This window comes from Conger conger, chromosome 9, assembly GCF_963514075.1.
Source record: "Conger conger chromosome 9, fConCon1.1, whole genome shotgun sequence".
Lineage (NCBI taxonomy): Eukaryota > Metazoa > Chordata > Actinopteri > Anguilliformes > Congridae > Conger > Conger conger.
Window position 1 is genome coordinate 58,123,463 of NC_083768.1, and position 19,049 is coordinate 58,142,511.

The 19,049-nt window shown below is 43.7% G+C and overlaps 2 protein-coding genes across 2 annotated transcripts in view; both read left to right on the forward strand.

Moving 5' to 3' along the window:
• LOC133136157 (ras/Rap GTPase-activating protein SynGAP-like) overlaps nt 1-5,246 on the forward strand; it is an 87,568-nt gene extending 82,322 nt beyond the window's left edge. Inside the window, exon 22 of the mRNA XM_061253408.1 lies at nt 3,450-5,246. Coding sequence (XP_061109392.1) covers nt 3,450-3,567 — 118 coding nt within the window. The 3' untranslated portion in view covers nt 3,568-5,246. The remainder of the gene's footprint in view (nt 1-3,449) is intronic.
• A 5,848-nt stretch (nt 5,247-11,094) lies between these two features.
• Nucleotides 11,095-12,662, forward strand: LOC133136164 (V-type proton ATPase subunit G 2-like). The gene is made up of 3 exons (XM_061253425.1): nt 11,095-11,311; nt 12,207-12,307; nt 12,436-12,662. Exons 1-3 carry the CDS (start codon nt 11,230-11,232, stop codon nt 12,607-12,609), a joined length of 357 nt encoding a protein of 118 aa, XP_061109409.1. The 5' UTR covers nt 11,095-11,229; the 3' UTR covers nt 12,610-12,662.
• Nucleotides 12,663-19,049: the final 6,387 nt, after the last annotated feature.

Below are 19,049 nucleotides of genomic sequence, written 5' to 3' on the forward strand. Positions count from 1 at the left end.
AATACCATGGTTTTCCCAACATACTCAAATGCTTTTTATCTATCGTCATTGTTTATGTACATCCGTCTTTGTGTGTGTGTGTGTGTGTGTGAGTGAGAGTACGAGTGTGTGTGTGTGTGTGTGTGTGTGTGTATGTGTGAGTGAGAGTACAAAAGGCTGCTTTAACCAAACTTCAGTGAAGTTTTTGACATGGACAGTTCCCATGGGTTACCTCTTGGTGTGCTGTTGCCATGTGAGATTATATTATGGTGAGGAGAGAAACACACACAGAGAAGAAGACAGGTTGAAAACACTAAATATTTGATCAATGACAAAGAATACCCTGTTTCTCTGGTATGGACTACAGGCCTTCATGAGTCTTATGTGTGCTGTCTCATGGCTCACAGTGAGAGATTTGCACTTAATGACAAAAAAGGTACTAAATCAAGCTTGAATCATGACTCATGTCCAGTGCCTAGATGTAAAATGCACTGTCAGATATAGGTGAGAGAATCTAATTTGGAGCTGTTATTGCAACATTTTACCGTTGCTTTGTGATAAATACAATCGTACAATAATCAAGTTCCTCCACCCAAAGGACTGTTTAAGAGACAACAAGCTGGTGACTCACCATGTACTGACGCATTGTGTATATTGTGTCATCATTGTTGACTCTGATGTTGTCCCAGAATCAAAGTAGGTGTGAGATCCCAAATATGTGTTTAGAATGTTCTCAACTGAACATTATAATGCTGATGTAACAATCACTACTGGTGACTCAATGAAAGCAATGGAGTTCTAGAACACCGACTTGGAATTTTTGTAGGAAAAAACAATTCCAACAAGAATTCTCTTTCTTCTGGAATTGTTGAGGGTTTCTTACACTCTCCTGCTCCTCCTTAACAAAAACTTCAGCAATTAAAAGGTAATGAGGTGCAAATGAAACTAGAGCATAGTGGATTGCTAAATCACAAGGAGAGATGCTTCTGGGACACGCTGTCTCTCTGTAATACCAAAGATGGTGCAAAATCATTCAGAACCACCACCAATTGTTTTTTAAGTCTTTGTAATTATCATTTTTAATAATTATCTACCCATTTTATCTTCAAATATTTAATTTACATAACCTTGCATGAAGAAGTACATGACTAGTTGAGTTATTACCTTCAAAATTCAGCAACAAAGCTCTTTTACAGTGAAAGGTGTAGACATTGGTGGTGGCCTTCTATTGCCTGAGCAGGTGGGCTTGGCTTGATGAGGTTGGATTCTGGAGACTACTGTTATGGGCAGTAGAGTGCACAAAAATGTTGCTGTCACGTAGTGACAATGTTATAACATTGAGGAAACATTCCCAGAAACATTGTGAGAACTTTTTGTGTCTGTGTGTAATGCTGGCCCCTGAGGCCCCACGTGTCCTGAGACAGCCCTGTGTCAATCGGTCTCTTTGGGTGGCTATAAAAGGAATATGTGATCCCAAGGATTTTCTGAGAAACACTTTGCCACCCCCCCACCCCCCCATCATAGTAGATGATTAGTTTCAACATGTGGGCAACCTGTAACCTGCAGGGTTTTTGTGAAGCGTTAAGGTGTTTGAAGTGTTGTGGTGGAAGGACACGCCATCTCACTGTTAGTGTTCTTTCACTTATTTCCGTGTTCCCTGTGTTCTGTGTTCTCCACCATTCCCTGTGTTCTGTGTTCTCCATTGTTTCCTGTGTTCTATGTTCACCATCGTTCCCTGTGTTCTGTGTTCTCCATCATTCCCTGTGTTCTGTGTTCTCCATGGTTTCCTGTGTTCTCCATCATTCCCTGGCTCTCCTTTCATGCCCCCATGTTTCTCGCTCCTGTGTTTAAATGCACACATGTAGAGCACATCTGAATCATGCTACGGCAAAGATAAGCCCTGTAATTTTTCATTTCATTTTTACATTGAAAAAAAAAGTCTTAAGAGTTGATCTGAATTTATATTTGAAAAGGATAAAAACAGGATAGATTATTTTTTTAAAGAAGATGACAATAGATGACCGGAAGGATTTATAAAGATGAAAGATTTAACATTTTTAATTTAATTAAAAAAATATATATATATATATATTTATTTAACTTTATCGCACTGTTGATGCAAAGGTCAAGCCTGAACTGAGCTTTCATAGCCAACAAGAGCCCTGTTGCTGTATAGACATTTATGGATCATCGAGCAATGAAGAAATGCCTTACTCATAATTGTTGGACAATCAGTTTTAAATAAGCCAGCAATGGTTGTGATAAGCAGAAGGAATTCTTTGAGATGGCTACATATCTCTAACCTAATTTATTCTGATTTGACTTTGACTTTACTCACAGGCCTAAATCCCTTTGGGTAATATCATTCAGTTAGCCAGACGTTAGCGATCGTATTTTCAAGAAGAATGTCCAGCTCCACTAATCACATGTCACCGTTCTAACTGGCTAGCTTGTCAAACAGCTGCCCGGAGAAGCACAAAGCATATTCATATCATATATTCATCACAATGTTTACTTGTTTTTGTTATTTTGTAAAGATATTTTGCTTGATCGTACGCCGTCCCGTCTTTTACTTTGACACAGAACTTATGTCATTTTAATCGTACACATGCCAGAAGAGAAAAGGACAGATCTTTCTGAAGATTACGTTAAAAAACTAAAAATCAGACTTAAAAGCTGATGATATAAAACATAATGTTGAGAGAACTTTATCACTATTTAACGACCTGGACGGTGACTGTAAACGCCATGGGGTCAGTGAAAAAATCTTGTACTTTTACATTTTTACATGAGTTCTTGTGAGTTTATCACGACTTGTCTCTTTACACTCCTGTGTGCATGTGGCGCAGTTCAGGAGGTTGTTTTCCTCTTGAGCTCATGACTGGCTAAACTGACAGTAATGCATCCCCCTGACACAAGAACCTGTTTCTGGCACATTCTCTGACGATGCTGTAAGATGTGTTGTTCATGACTGGATGCATGGACTTTTGCAGTGGCATAGCACAGCTCAGTGAAGGAGACCTTCCCTAGAAGACTATCCAAAAATGGTTGTACATTAATGCTACCTTAGCACAGAAAATACTTTAATATTGCAAAGTACTTTGATTCTGACTGAAAGGTTACATTTCAGGTTACAAGAGTTCCCACAGATAATAAATATGAACTCTACATGATTTTGTGATCCGGGATGAACAGGGGCATGGGTCCATAGTTTCAATGATTGTAACTTACTCATTGTTATATATATATACCTCAGAGATGCAGAATTGAGAGACTCAGGTAAACAAGTAGTTGCCTCAGAGCTAAATACAAACTGACTACAACATTAGGCCACACAAACTTATACACACACTGGGTGACTACCATTGGGCAGTCAGTCTGTCTGTCACAGGATCAATAGCCATGATTGGACACCACTTCAACAAACACCCCCCCCCCCCCTCTTTCTGTCTTGCATGTTCTCCTCTCAGCCAATCATACAGCATCATGGAGGCCACTCTTGAACCTGATTGGCTGATGCGGTGCGGGCAGACCCCCAACTGGCTTGGCCTCCGCCCAGGAGTCCTCTCCCGCAATCCAATTGGCTGAAAGAAGGGGAAGGCGGGGCAAAGAACGTGCACAGCTCCTGCCCCAAAGAACACTGGATGCTCTGGCTGCAGTGATCAACACTCCCCCCCCACTGCAGGAAGCCACGTCCTTGGAGGATTCAAATCAAAGGGGCAGTCTTTCCCTTACACTCTCTCTCTGATTGGCTGATTGGCAAGACAATTTTTTGTGTGTGTGTGTGTGTTTTGATTCTTGTGGTTGGATATTCAATTGGATATTAAAGACTATTAGCCATCCTCTGCGCACACGGTGCAATGGCTCACTGGGCGTGTGAAGAACAGCTTCTCCGATTGGCTGCCGAGTGCAGTGGTCCATTAAGCATGTGAAGAACAACTTCTCTGATTGGCTACAGAGTGCAGTGGTCCATTAAGCATGTGAAGAACAGCTTCTGCGTTTGGCTACATGGTGCGATAGCCAATAAAGCAGGAGGACGAGAGCTCCCCTCGTGAGCGGCATTGCTCAGCTGTCTTCTGGACGGAGGCAACGGAGCGGCCATTAACAAAGGAGAGAGAGAAAGAGGTATAGGGGGTAAGGGAGATGGATTTTTATTTCGCTCATTTTTATTTCTCACCATCCAAAATCCTTTTTCCCCCACCAAGAGGTGACTGAGGTCACATCCTCTTCCTCCTCCTTTCCCTTTTCTCTCAAGTTTCCAACTCTTTCTCTTTCTTTCTCTCTCTCTCTCTCTCTCTCTCTCTACCCCTCTGGCCCTTTTCCGCTTGCCCTCTGCTTATCGGCTGAGCCCCTCTTCCCTTCTTATCTCTTCCATTTATTTATTTATCTATTTTCACCTTCCCCCCTCTTTTCACTCTCTAGCTTACTGTCTTTCCTTGAGTGAGGGGAAGCAGATCTAAAGCAAAGACACTGTCTGTTCAAAGCTGTCTGGCGTCCCAGAATCCTTTGGGAGCCAGGGAAGAAAAATGGACAAATTTATTATTTGTTGTTTCCTTTACCCTTGTTGTATCTCTTACTGTAAGGACACTGAATTAACGCTAGGATGCTTTTTGGATTAGATATTTATTCTTCTTGATTATGACGATGATGATGATGATAATAATGATAGTAATAATAATGACAAACAATAATAAGGAACCGAAAAAGTGAGTTCAAAGATATCTACGTGTGGAAGTTTTTTTTTTTTCTTCTTGAAAGAACCAAGGACTTCCAGGACTTCTCTTGTGACAATCGCTACGGACATTTGGGACGTTCCTGTGTTTGTTTTAGGGGTTTTTTTTGTTTTGTTTTTCTCTTGTGGAAGTTCATCTCACCGAGATGAAAAAAGAGGTGTTTCTTCACCCACTCTAACGATTTGGACGTTGCAGCATCGCGCACCCTGTCCTCCCTCTGTTCCATCCATCCCTCCAGCCGTCCACGTCAGTGGAGAATCAGAACGCTTTTTTTTTCGAGGGGGGGGGACGGTGCAGCGGTGGTGGCGGGGGCTGGAAGGGTGCCGGGGGCTCTCCAAATCGGCGGTCGTCTCGGAACACTTCGTTCACCGATGACACCGGAGAGACGCCGCGCGGACGGATGAGCTCTCCCCTTTTTTTTATTTTATACTTTGCTACTTTTACTGAAATGTTTTACTTTTTTTTTTGCTGTAACATTTATTCTGCCCCGTCTGGTTGGACGGGCACGGCCACTGGGCAGTTATTTTCTGAAGTGGTGCAAGGAGCGCCCCCCCCGCCCCCCCCCCCCCCCCCGGACTAGGCCACCACGCCCTCCTGCTCTCTCCGTCTTTTAACTGCTGCGGAGGCTAAAGGGAGAGACTGTTGATTGAGTTTGTATTTTAAACGAGTGAGTGAATGTGTGTGCGTCTTTAGTGTATATACAGGATGTGTGTGTACATATTAATGGCGTGTGCAGTCTAAGTGTGTACATACAGTGTGTGTGATTTACTCTCTCCTTGTTTCTCAGTTTGTGCGAGTGTGTGTGTGTGTGTGTGCAGTCTTTTGTGTATATACAGGATGTGTGTGTACATATTAATGATGGCTGAAGTCTTATGTATGTACATACAGAGTGTGTGTTTTTCTCTACTCCTGTTGCTGTGTGTGTGAGTGTGTGTGTATGTATGTATGTGAGTGTGTGTGTGAGTGTTTCTTAATATACAGGGTGAACTGTGAGACTCCAACACTGCAGGGACACAAGAGACACAGCGGTCCGGAAACAGGCCCTAATGGACCCATCCTGGAGACTCTCACAGGGACAGAGGCCACACAAGCACACACTCACACACTCACTCATACACTCACTCACTCACACACATACACACACACTCACACACACACACACTCACTCACTCACACACTCACACACTCACTCATACACTCACACACAACCACACACACTCACACACTCACTCATACACTCACACACACTCACACACAAGCAGACACACTCACACATACAAGCACACACTCACACACTCATACACTCACACACAACCACACACACACACACAAGCACACACTCACACACACAGGCAAGCAGACACAAATACACACACCAGCACACATGCACATACACAACAGAACACACACAACCAGATACACACTCACACACACACACAAGCACACACTTACACATGCATACTCACACACAAAAAGACACATACACGCAAGTAGACACACACAAATACACTCACAAGCACATACACAAAAGGACACACACAAGCAGACGCACACACACATACACAAAAGGACACACTCTTACATGCACACGCTCTCACACGGACACATATGCACCCACTTACACACGTGCACACACAAGCACATATTCATACACATACACACACCTTTGCACATGCAGCTGCGCAGAGTACGTACAAGCATCCATGCATTGACCATACATACTCACACACTTCATTTTTTTCCATTGTTTCTCTTACACGCATATTCTAAACTGAGTGAAATTTTAAAAGAGTTATGCTCTTGTACATAGATTTAAAGTCATTGTCATTACATTCATCCAATTCCTGTTTTTATTAATTCTTCCTTTTAGGCACCGTTACATACACTACACACACACACACACACACACACACACACATGCCCCCACACAGACATGAGCGCACAAACAAAGATTCCAGTTTTCTGGGCTTCACTTTGTTGATGCTTTTCTGTGTCAAACCAAGCTGTAATTTAAATGATTTCATTTATTGATTCGGACAATGTTTTCTCCCAGAAAACCTTGCTCTTTCCCTGCAGCTCTAGCACTGATTTCTTACCTGGATTTGCCAGGTAAATTACCCCCCCTATTTGACTGCACCGATGAGGAGATTATAGACACCTCTGCTCCTATATCCAAGCACAGGTGTGGAAGGTGCCAGAAGGGATCTAGCCATTAAAAGCAGGAGTTGAATGTATGTGAAAGATTTTGAAAGGGGGGCGGGGGGGATTGAACCACAATATGTTCAAATTCACATTATAATCGTTTATCTGCCATAGACATGGACTTGACTCCATATCCATAGGCCGCCACAGGTCCACATTCTTAGAGAAAATATGTTGGACATTATTTATTTATTTATTTATTTATTTATGCAAAACAAACATAAACATACTTCTGGTCTGATCCAGTAATATTGAGCTATGTTTCTCTGACCTGTTTCCCTGTTTCCTCTTTCCTTTTTAATCTTTTTTTTTTTTTGTGTACGTGAAATCCAAAAACCTCTTCCTGTGTAGGAAACAACCATACATTCACGTACCCCTCCGTAAATCACACTCTTTTAATCTATTACACACCCCTTCCCCCTTTTTGACAAGCCATAATGCCCCTCCCTTCTATGCCCCCTCCCCCCCCCCCAAACCACCCCCCGTGTCCATTTGTAAAAGGGCACACATCCAGGGGGGCTAATGTACATATAATATGTATTGGCAGAGTGATTATTGAAGTGTGAATCGCCGCTCAAGATTTGTTATGAATGTCGATATTCTAAAGATAATCATTATTACCATTATAATTATGAAAGTGAATATAATCATATTTATTATTGTTACTTTGATTTTATTGAACAAATACTTTGATGCAGTCAATGGAACTATCTTCTTTTCCTTTCTTTTTTGTGAAATAAACGAGGGAGTTTATATTTTTGGGGTGGGAGAATCCTGGAGATTTAAATAAATGAATAAATTAATTAATAAATTAATTCCTAACTTAACATGTCAGTTGAAGGTTTCTTTAATTTCTTTAATTTTTTTTGGTTTCGGCAGTGGCAAAATCTGTTAAACCTGAACTCTCTCAACTTTTATTCTGACATCATTAGCCGGGCCAATGTACACTAGGGGCGACATGGCTCAGGCAGTAAGAGCAGTCGTCTCATTGGCTCAGGCAGTAAGAGCAGTCGTCTCATTGGCTCAGGCAGTAAGAGCAGTCGTCTCATTGGCTCAGGCAGTAAGAGCAGTCGTCTCATTGGCTCAGGCAGTAAGAGCAGTCGTCTGGCAGTCGGAGGGTTGCCGGTTCGATCCCCCGCCCGGGCTGTGTCGAAGTGTCCCTGAGCAAGACGCCTAACCCCCAAATGCTCCTGACGAGCTGGTCGGTGCCTTGCACGACAGCCAATCGACGTCGGTGTGTGAGTGTGTGTATGAATGGGTGGATGAGAAGCATCAATTGTACAGTGCTTTGGATAAAGGCGCTATATAAATGCCAACCATTTACCAATGACATCGTAGCGAGGGTTGCTAGATTTAGAATCAGTTAGAACTGGTGTAAGTGCTAGCGTTGTGACGGCACTGTCAGAGGAACCCAAATTTCCAGTTCAGGCCCAATAGCAATGTACAGTGGGAGCAATAATTATTTGATCCCTTGCTGATTTTGTAGGTTTGCCCACTTACAAAGAATGGAACTGTGTAGAATTTTAATCAGGTACATTTTAACATTGAGAGACAGAATATCACAAAATAATCCACAGTAACAACATCATATAAATTTAATATCATATTTTCACATGAAATAAGTATTTGATCCATAGAACAGTAGGACTTAATACTTAATGCACAGATCTTGGGAGGGATTTTGGTCCACTCCTCTTTGCAGACCCTCTCCAAATCCTTAAGGTTCCGATCCGAGGCTGTCGTTTGGCAACTCGAAGCTTCAGCTCCCTCCAGGACCTTAATATGCTTCTTTTTGAGCCACTCCTTTGTTGCCTTTGCCGTATGTTTTGGGTCATTGTCATGTTGGAAGACCCATCAACGACCCATTTTCAGTGCTCTCACTGAGAGAAGAAGGTTATCGCCCAAAATTTCCTGGTACATGGCCCCATTCATCCTCCCCTCGATACAGTGAAGTTGTCCTGTCCCCTTAGCTGAGAAACACCCCCAAAGCATAAGGTTTCCACCTCCATGCTTCACAGTGGGGATGGTGTTCTTGGGGTTGTACTCAGCATTTCTCTTCCTTCAGACAGGCCTGTACATGTGCCTTCTTCAGCAGAGGAACCTTGCGTGCGCAGCAGGATTTTAATCCTTCACGGTGTAGTGTGTTACTGATGGTTCTCTTCGTGACTGTGATCCCAACTGCCTTCAGGTCATTAACAAGCTCCTCCTGTGTAGTACTGGACTGATCCCTGACCTTTCTCATGATCATTGATATCCCACGAGGCGAGATCTTGCGTGGAGCCCCAGACCGAGGGTGTCTTTTATACAGCTACATAACGATGTAACGAGTTGACACAGGTTTTGGGTAATGAGTTGAGATTAGGAGTGCTTCTTAATGGAAAACTAACTGGTCTGTGGGAGCCAGAATTATTGCTGATTGGTAGGGGATCAAATACTTATTTCATGCAAAAATACGATAATAAATTAATAAAATTTATATGATGTTGTTATTGTGGATTATTTTGTCTCTCAATGTTAAAATGTACCTATGATTAAAATTCTACACAGTTCCATTCTTTGTAAGTGGGCAAACCTACAAAATCAGCAAGGGATCAAATAATTATTGCTCGTACTGTACTGACTGCTTATTGGATACAACGTTATCACATGATTCCTGTGTACTTTGAAAGTTTCACGCTCGCGCTAGCCTCCTACTAGTGAGGTAGTAAGTAAGACGGCTACCTAGCTAGCTAACTGGCTAGCAGTTGAGAATTACACAGATAACGAATTGTTGGCTAGAGAAGTGGATACACGTTCTATCAGCCTCGGAAGGCATAAATCACATCACATATTAATTTCTTTCACATATTACTCTAACGAGACATTGCATTGTCTGGTTGGGACCACAAACAGCACGTGTGCGAATCTCAAGTTCGATCCTTGGGCCCCCCTGTGTATGCTGGTTTCTGTTTCCGCCAGTCACTTGATAAATTAAGTTAAGTTAGTGCTTGTTTTTTTGGCTCACTACCGTTTGCTTTCCTGGTGATTCCCTCATTGCCTATCAAATGGTTTAGTTTCAGGGACTGGGTGTCCACACTATCACTAATTAAGACTCCAGTGATCTGTCTGTCTGCGTGTAACAAAGTCCATTAAAATGTGCCCTCTTGTCAAGAAAGCATTTGGCTTACAGCACAATAAGAGAAGGAAAGCATTCCTTTACCTGATTGATAGTTTACCTGCCTGATAGTTAACCTGACTGATAGTTTACCTGTCTGATAGTTTACCGGCTCTGCAATGTTAAATATGGGCCTACTTCTGACGGCATAAGAAGGTAAATCATCGCGCACCTCATTAAATGTGCCTAATTAAGATAAATGAACAGCAAGTTATGATTCAGGGGCTGCCCTGAAAAAACAGCAGCATATACACAGGGGGGGGGGGGGGGGGGCAGAGGACAGAACTTGAGAACCACTGCAATAATGAATTAAGTAGCAAACACAGGCTAAATAAGATGGGATCCGTAGCATCCACTGCAGCTGGTGTGTGTGAGTTTGCTTCGGCACAAAATGGCTGATGCGCATCACCCAGGAGGGGGCTACGCAGTGCGAGTTGCTGAGGTGAGTTGGAACCCCCTTCACTGTGAATGGCTTTGAGATTACGTGATGAAAAGCACTATACATTCAATCCAGTATTATCATTAGCTCCCCAGAGACGGTAGACTCGTCTGAGTAAATGACTAGCTATCTACTCATTGCCAGTGATTCACACACTCAGGGTTGGGGGGGAGTGGGGGGTGATTCTTGACTCAACCTCCGTTTTGGTCTGTTTCATATTTAAGAAGCTTCCATTTTTAGGCTATAAGCATATTACATGCAACAGCCACTGTTTAAGACCAGAAAATAAAAAAGATATATATTTCCCACAATTGTAGTTACTTTCATTCCATATCTTTGGAAAATAATGCTATAAATTATCATGAATGTAATAACTACTTAAATATATTTCTCTTTGGGGACCGTGCGTTGCATGAATGATAAACTGTATGAGTTAGTTATTAGATTAACTACTCACTCAATAACTGATTTCGTTTCTTGGGATTCAGGTATGTCGACAGCTATACTGCTTATAGTGCGAGAGAGGATATCGATTCTGTAAGATGCATAATGTTAAAATAACTAAATGTAGTGTGCGCGTCAGGCTGCGCGCTTGTCGTGTCGTCATTCCTGGTCCGTGCGCGTGAGCCTAAAGAGCGCCAGGAGTTGCTGTGGGCAGAAACTAAGCGCGACGCAAGCGGAGACTGAACTAAACATCGGAGACGAGAGAGGATCTGTCGAAGATGGCGAGTCAGTCCCAGGGTATTCAGCAACTCCTGCAAGCGGAGAAACGGGCGGCCGAGAAAGTGTCAGATGCGAGAAAGAGTGAGTGCGCATAGGTGGTTTTGCCATGAGATTATTAGCGTCCGAATAAACGGGAAATTGTTTGCGTCATGGCAAAACACATAATCAGTCTTTGGGCCATTTCACACGTTTCGAATAACAGAAAAACAAATTTGTAATGGGGTACGCTTTGAAGTCGTCCTCTAAACGATGCTATTACCTGGAAATGCCGTAATGCCGTGTTTATTCGTCTCCGTGTGGCGCACAAGTAGCTCCGCAGTGCGTGGGTGAAGCCAATTCTGTTCAGCAGTTCGGATGCGCGCTGCTCCTGGACAATGTCCGTATTGCTGAATGTAAATAGCGTTCATATTGCAATCACGATTCTGCACACCTAGCTACATACGTTCGCGTGTTCTCGCTCTTTTAGCCTACGTCACATTTAGGCTACACGTGCTGCCACATATGTTACACCGACAATAACGGTCGACCTATTTCAAATTCGAAGGGTTAACTGTAAATATAAGGAAGAGCTGTCTTTTGAATTGGGTTTTAAAGTGAGAGGGCCACGAAAGTAATTGGTTTATTTTGCTTTACGATAAATTAGCCTGGTTCAGCTGCTTCTTCTGACGATGAATCTCACGACGATTCAGGCCAATTGCGCAGTAAAGCCTCTTGTGTTTTCCAGCTCTGACGGAACGGATTTTACTCGGAAGGAGTACATTTGATGCCTCTTGGTCACATTGAGCTAAATTAACACTGGACAATTTACTGTGGTTTACTAATGGTTCAGTATTACGTGGCCTGACAAAAATACACAGTAAATCAAATAACAGTGGCCATAACAGCAGTTATTTGACAAATTCGGTCCTCTTCTGGCAGTGGCATAAGGTTCATCCGAGAGAAATCCCATCATGCAAAGTGCTCTCTCCACATCCAGGGAAGACCCGGCGCTTGCGACAGGCCAAGGAGGAGGCGCAGGGGGAGATCGAGCAGTACAGGACCGAGAGAGAGAGGGAGTTCGCACAGAAACAGCACACGGTATGCGCGGTCTTGTCTGTACGAGCAGTGTGTGTCTGTACGAGCAGTGAGCGTTTCTGTGTTAACAATCCTTCTCTTTCACGTCCCCATCTCTCCCCCTCCCTCTCCCCCTTCTCTCTCTCTCTCAGGTGCTGGGCTCCCAGGGGGGTCTGTCCTCCGAGGTGGAGCTGCAGACTCAGCAGAAGATCCAGTCCATGACCAAGAGCTACCGTTCTAACCGGGAGGGAGTCCTGCGCCACCTGCTGGCCATCACCTGTCACATCAGCCCCCAGATCCACTGCAACTACCACTGCAGGGCTTAGGGCCAGGGGGACCTGTGGGGGACTGCGTACTGCTGCAGGGGGGGATAGGGGGAGAGAGGAGGGAGGGAGGGGGAGAGGTAGGGGAGAGGGAGAGAGGGAGGGAGGGGGAGAGAGAGGAGGGAGGGGAGAGGGGGAGAGGGAGAGAGAGGAGGGAGGGGAGAGGGAGGTAGGGCAGGGGTGAGAGAGAGGGAGGGAGGGGAGAGAGAGGAGGGAGAGAGGGAGGGCGGGGGAGAGGGAGAGAGGGCGGGGTAGAGGGAGGGAGAGCAGGGAAACGGTGGAATGAGGGTGGGAAGGAGAAAGAGACAGAGCGATAGAGAGATGAGACAAGAGGGAGAGAGGGGAGGGGTGAGAGAGGGAGGGGGTGATAGAGTGGAGGAGAGAGGGAGGGGGTAAGGGAGGGAGAGAGAGCAGGGGGAGAGAGGGAGGGAGTGTGCTAGTGAGAAGGGGAAGAAAGAGTGTGAGGGAGGAGAGAGAGAGCAAGAGCATGAGGACACTCAGGGCTAGGGGGAGACAGTGATGTCAGGAAGGTGCTGTACGGGGAAGCAGGAGAGAAGGACCCGGGCCTGGCACCCCAGAGCCTCGTGAAGATGAGAGGGACGTGGAGCCAAACGCATGCTGATGGTCCATGGCTCCTGTGCCGAGCGGCTCGCTGCACTCGTCTGAGTTTATGCCGTAAACATATCGCCCACACCAGGCCCGTTGGCTCCAACGTGTCACGTGGAGTTCCTCAGCCAATCGGGTTGGCTGAAGAACAGCACATGACGTGTGTCACGTCTGAGCCAAACTGGCCGGCGCCGCCGCCCACACTGGTTGCCATAGAGACTGTTGTACTGTTGAATTTTTCAAAACTGTGGTGTGGTTTGTTGTATTTATTCATGTTGCTGCACAGTGAACGATATCAGCTGACAGTATATGCGTATGAATCTGAGGGATTCCACACAACATCAACCCACTCACTGCAACATCGTGTTATTGCCTGGTCCCGCCATCATGTGAAAGTATATTTCCACAAATAATTATATTTTCTACCTAAAGCTTTGATTGTATAAATTATTTTGCTCATGTGATTGTTAAAAATAAATATTTATGCATCTAATTTCCTGCAAGTCTTGTCATTTTGGGAGTGGCCTGTAGAGTAAATGGTTGGCATTTATATAGCGCCTTTATCCAAAGCGCTCTACAATTGATGCTTCTCATTCACCCATTCCTACACACACTCACACACTGACACACTGACGGCGATTGGCTGCCATGCAAGGCAGCCTGCCAGGAGCATTTTGGGGTTAGGTGTCTTGCTCAGGGACACTTCAACACAGCCCAACCAAGAGTGTGCAACTTTCCAGCCAACCAATCGCAGCGTCTACTAATTTCACTGCATTTACATTTGACTTTTTTTTTTAGGCCTTTTTCAGCTTTATTGGACAGTATATAGTATAGAGAGAGACAGGAAGAATGGGAGCGAGAGAGAGGGGAAGACATGCGACAAATGTCGGACGGTCGGACGGTCGGATTCGAACCGCCGACGTCGCGGCTCGCAATGAGCATGCGGTCAGTGCTCTACAGGCTGCGCCACCGAGACACCCCTACATTTTACATTTTACATTTTAGTATTTTGGCAGATGCTTTTAATCCGAAACGATTTACACTACAACAACAAAAAAAACTAACAACAAGCCTTCAACCAGAGAGAAGGGAACTAATTAGTGAAATCAGCAGGTGCAGTGATTGGTTGAAATGTAAGCCTGCACAGCCTCGGCCCTGGCGTAGCCGATTATGTCGTGGGTAAAGTCACTCAAACACCAAATCCAGCACACAACGCATTCCATTCGTTTTCTAAGGAGAGGTGTTCCTGTTCATATTGATTCGATGGAACCATCTACCCGACAGAACCCGACAGCAGTACAGAACCGGACAGCTTCGGGGTCCAATGCTTCACCCTGTGTGGTAGCCGGATTTGGCCTCAAAGACGCAGAAGCCGCTCTTGCGCACCACGCGTCCCAGATTATAAATGGTAGGGATCGAGAAAAGTTTTCACTGTCCCTTGTATGTAGTGTCACATACAGACAGCAGAGGGCACTGTGGTACCGTAATATCGCACCACACACTGGGTTAGCTATGGTGCAGCTGGCACACTTGTTATGTTCTATTAGAACACGGGATGGTGAGTATGTTGAATCGCACTATAAACAGGGGAAATCATACGTGTCAAAAATGATGAAACGTGATTCTTAACACGCATCCACCCTGCTCTGTGGAGATAAATGAATACTGTTATAATTTGAGGTATGTCCGCTTCGGTACGCTGAAACCTGAGTCTCCAGGGGAGGCGCAAGTGCACTTATCACTGGACCGAAAATGAGCTTCAGTTAGGCTGCAATACTATAATATTATTTTCAAAAACAAAGACTTCTGCACAATTTCACTTCACCTCCAACTGGCTGTCAGCCTGCAGAAACAAAATCTCTGCTTAACATAATTGCCAGGCCCTTGTCAGGTCCTCATTATAGATCAGAATTTGTTCTCAGCAGAATTTGTTCTCATCCTGGTTAAATAAAGATCTATATAAAATTATAACACTGAATATTTTACCTGAATATTGCAAACCATGTAATTTCATTTGGTAATGGGAGTGATTGCTCCCTGGCTTAATGGCATAGGTATGCCTCCTAATCACCCTCTGATTTAATTGGCTTAATAATTGTTCAGCTGATGTGTGGTGAGCATTCTGGCACAAAATGGCTGCCCAGAAGGGTGCTACACATTGGTGGTGACTCAGTTTCCCCCTCATCATGGTAAGGTGCTTTGAGTAGGAGAATAGCGCATACTGTTTTTGGGATGCAAAAAATATCCCCCAGACTATGTTCAAACCGTACTCTGGACATGTCCTGTTGTGCAGCGAAGCTCGATGTGTCGTTGTTGTAGAAGGAAAACATCAGTGAATCTGCACTTCATATATACATTGGACAAAAATGATCTCGTTCTTCCTGAAAAGTATGAAATGAGTATATCGTCTTGGGCTTTTAAGTGCACAACATTCTGTCTGAGGCAGTGTCCTCTGTGTTTCTCCCTGCACTTTTTCAAAGCCATTTCATTTCATGAATTTAGTGACAACAACAATTTAGGAAGGTTATGAATGGTTTTATGAATCTAGAAGCGTACATACAAAATGCATCCTCAAATATGAGCAAATTCCAGGGAAAAACCCCACCCTAACCCTTCACCCCATCCCCGATTCTGTTCACCTTAGTATTTTTTAGGTCAAACACTCAAACACAACACAAACACGTGTGCTTTCAAACCACGTCTTTATTTAACATTGGGCATTTAACATTAACATCACAGTGACATTTAGGATTCCGACATACACTGAAGTCACTCAAGGATACATATTCACAAGAAATTTTATATTCATTTTTTATTTTTAAAGAAAAGCTTGAAAGGGTTAAGAACTCAGTGTTATCAATGAAACACCACATTGTTCAACTTCCAAGTCTGGAAAGCATTAAATTAAATGGGTCAGGGTTTATAAATGCACCTTGGAAAAGGACACGCGTCCCGCGGTGATAAGACCTACTGATAGTGACCCTAACGACAGTCACGGAACAGTCACACAGCCACACATTCCACAGAGGAGTGTGAGTGCAAGACTCGGTACCGAGCTGCACGACTATCACCATCCAAGATCAACGTTAAAATGAACCAACATAAAGAGGAAGCTCAGTAGACTCTATACAGGCGGAGGAATGTCGGGCACGTGGGCTTAGCTATGCGTTGGTGCCCATTCCAGTGATGAAACCAGGGTGAAACTGCTTTCAGTGGACAGTGTGGTCTGACAAGGATTCAAACCGTCTCTCTCTCTCTCTCTCTCTCGTGTGTGTGTGTGGTGTGTGTGTGTAGGTGTGCATGCGTGCATGTGTATATATTTCCTTAATCAGTTCATACTGAGATCGAGATGGACCTGAAGGCAGGCTGTTTGAGCAGGGGTGACGTCACTGCAGTGTCTAGTACTGCCAGCTTCCCCACACACTGGCCAGCAGGGCGGCACTCATGGCAGCTCCCAGGGACAGCTGGGCAGAGGGGGCTCCGCTCACCACGGGGTTGCAGTTGTCAGTGGAGCAGCAGGTGGTGGTGACTGTGTATGGCGCGCCCAAGATGGTGCCATTGGTGGTGGCATTGCAGGAGCCGGAGTCGCTACAGCCCTGGGTGTTGAATCCCAGGAAGGAGGTGATGGTGGGGAACTCTGCGGGGGGAGAGGGGGTGGTCAGTGGTGTCACAGTGATGTCACTTCCTGTCAAAGGGCTTGCATCCGTTCCCCTCACAAATTGATCAGTTTTGAAAAAACTGAAAAAACTGAAACAGATTCTTGCGCATTAACTCTCCACCACTTGTTAAATAAAGGAATAGAAATGTTGAGGGTAAATTGAAATTGTAACCGTTAAATCATCCCTACTGTAGTAAAAAATGATAAATCTTAATATTAAATCAGGAAATGTTAAATATTCATTAGAAATGTTTATGTGTACATGGACGGAGTTGCGTAAGATAAAAGCATCTGTTTGATGCCTAAAATGGGGGGTGAGGGGGGAGGGGGGAGTACCTGCTATTCCAGTGAAGCAGTTTGGCTCAGAGGCAACACATTCCACAGAGTCAGGAATCAGACAGCGTCCAAAAATCCCGGCAATGCACTTGTTACACATCAACGCTGCATGCATGTGTGTTCACAGGCAGAGAGAGAGAGCATTTCATGAATTACAATTTTTCCAAACTTCAACACATTTTCACAACTTGAATCATGAATATAAAAAATAAAAAACATTTGAAGATAAAGTGCATTAGTCCTCTTTTTTCTGAATCCCCCACCACAAGAGAATGGCACATTAAATTATATTACATTACATTATATAATATTATCTTATATTATATTATATTACATTACATTACATTACATTACATACAGAGTCTTGCAGGTGAGCTTCCAGACACTGGTTAAAATAACAGCAATTACCTTAGTCCCAGCCTCCCTGACTTTTATTTGATTTATTTATTAGTTTGTGAATTTTTGGTTATGTCCAGAAAATGTGGTTTAACACTGACTTCTTTGAAGGTTTCTAATCCCGACAACAAAACACAACGATTGGTGTAAATAAGTGCATAAGAGTTAAACCTGCAGTGTCTGCGGGTTTAACTCCAAGCCTGGAGGGAGGGACGCTGTTTCTGCAGGTGTTTCTGGTTTTCCTTCAGTTCAAATTCATCACTAGTGCTGAAACACACAGTGTTTTACTCAGGGGTGTTACCCAGCTAAATAACTTTGAGGAACAGGGCGGAGGGGATTATCTCATGAAGCAGGATTACCGAGTACAATCTGGAGCTCTTTTTACTTCTTTTTACAGAATTTGTGTCTGAATTGAAATGTATGTTATTATAGTTATTTACATTACTTTGAATAGGTATTTGTTGGATGTTTTTGTGGATACATCCCTCTATGATAATCTATGGCTATTTCAAAAAATTTCTAGCTGCTACACAGTCACTTTCGTAGTTCTTGTAAATTCTCTGCCAGAATATTAAATGCACATAAAAATACCAGCCTGGAATTTTCAAGGCTTCAACCATCAGTAATAAAAGATATTAAAAGCTATTCTAATGATGTCAACCTCACCCCAATGGATGTTTGCTTTCTTACAACTGTCATTTTCATACCTCTGGAACCTCCCCTTCAATAATCGGGTTTCTCCTGAGATTTCCTCCCAGTCAGGTACTTGCTATTTTGACGGCTCTGGTCTGGTGTTTGCCCTTATGCTGTAAAGTCTTTTGCCATTTTCTTTCAAGGGTTGAATTATTTGATCCTTGTCTGATTCACATACTCTAAATTATGTGACATACTCACACTCATTTTTTTAAAAACTGAACCGAGCTTTAAAAAAAAAAAACGAAGAAACCTGGGGAGGTTACCAATGTTTTGGTTTTTTTTTTGTTTTGTTTTTTGGAAGAAAATGAATTAAAATTAAATTAAATGAATTAAAAATGTATCTTACCATCACTCAGTCTCCCACCAAACAGGAAGCAGACAGCTACCGCGAAGATCCCACACAGAATTCTGCTCATTTTCTTTTTGTATGTATGCAGGTTTTTACCCAGGGAACAAAAAACAATCCACCCAAATGTACTGGAGATGGAGAGGAGCCACACGAGTCTCTGAGAGGACAGAGGTGTCGCTGAGAAAATGCACAGAAGAGCTGAACACAGAGATCGCCAGCGGTAGCTTATATACCCAGGGTGCAAGGGTGGGGTGTAAAACGCTATGAAAGCAGGTCTGACACATTCGGAAAATTACAGGAATGGGGAAAATTATTTCGCAACTGGGGAACTCCCGCCATGACCTTGTGATGTCAGACAAACTTTTAATCAAAAATAATGAAGATACCGATCCTGATAAAAAT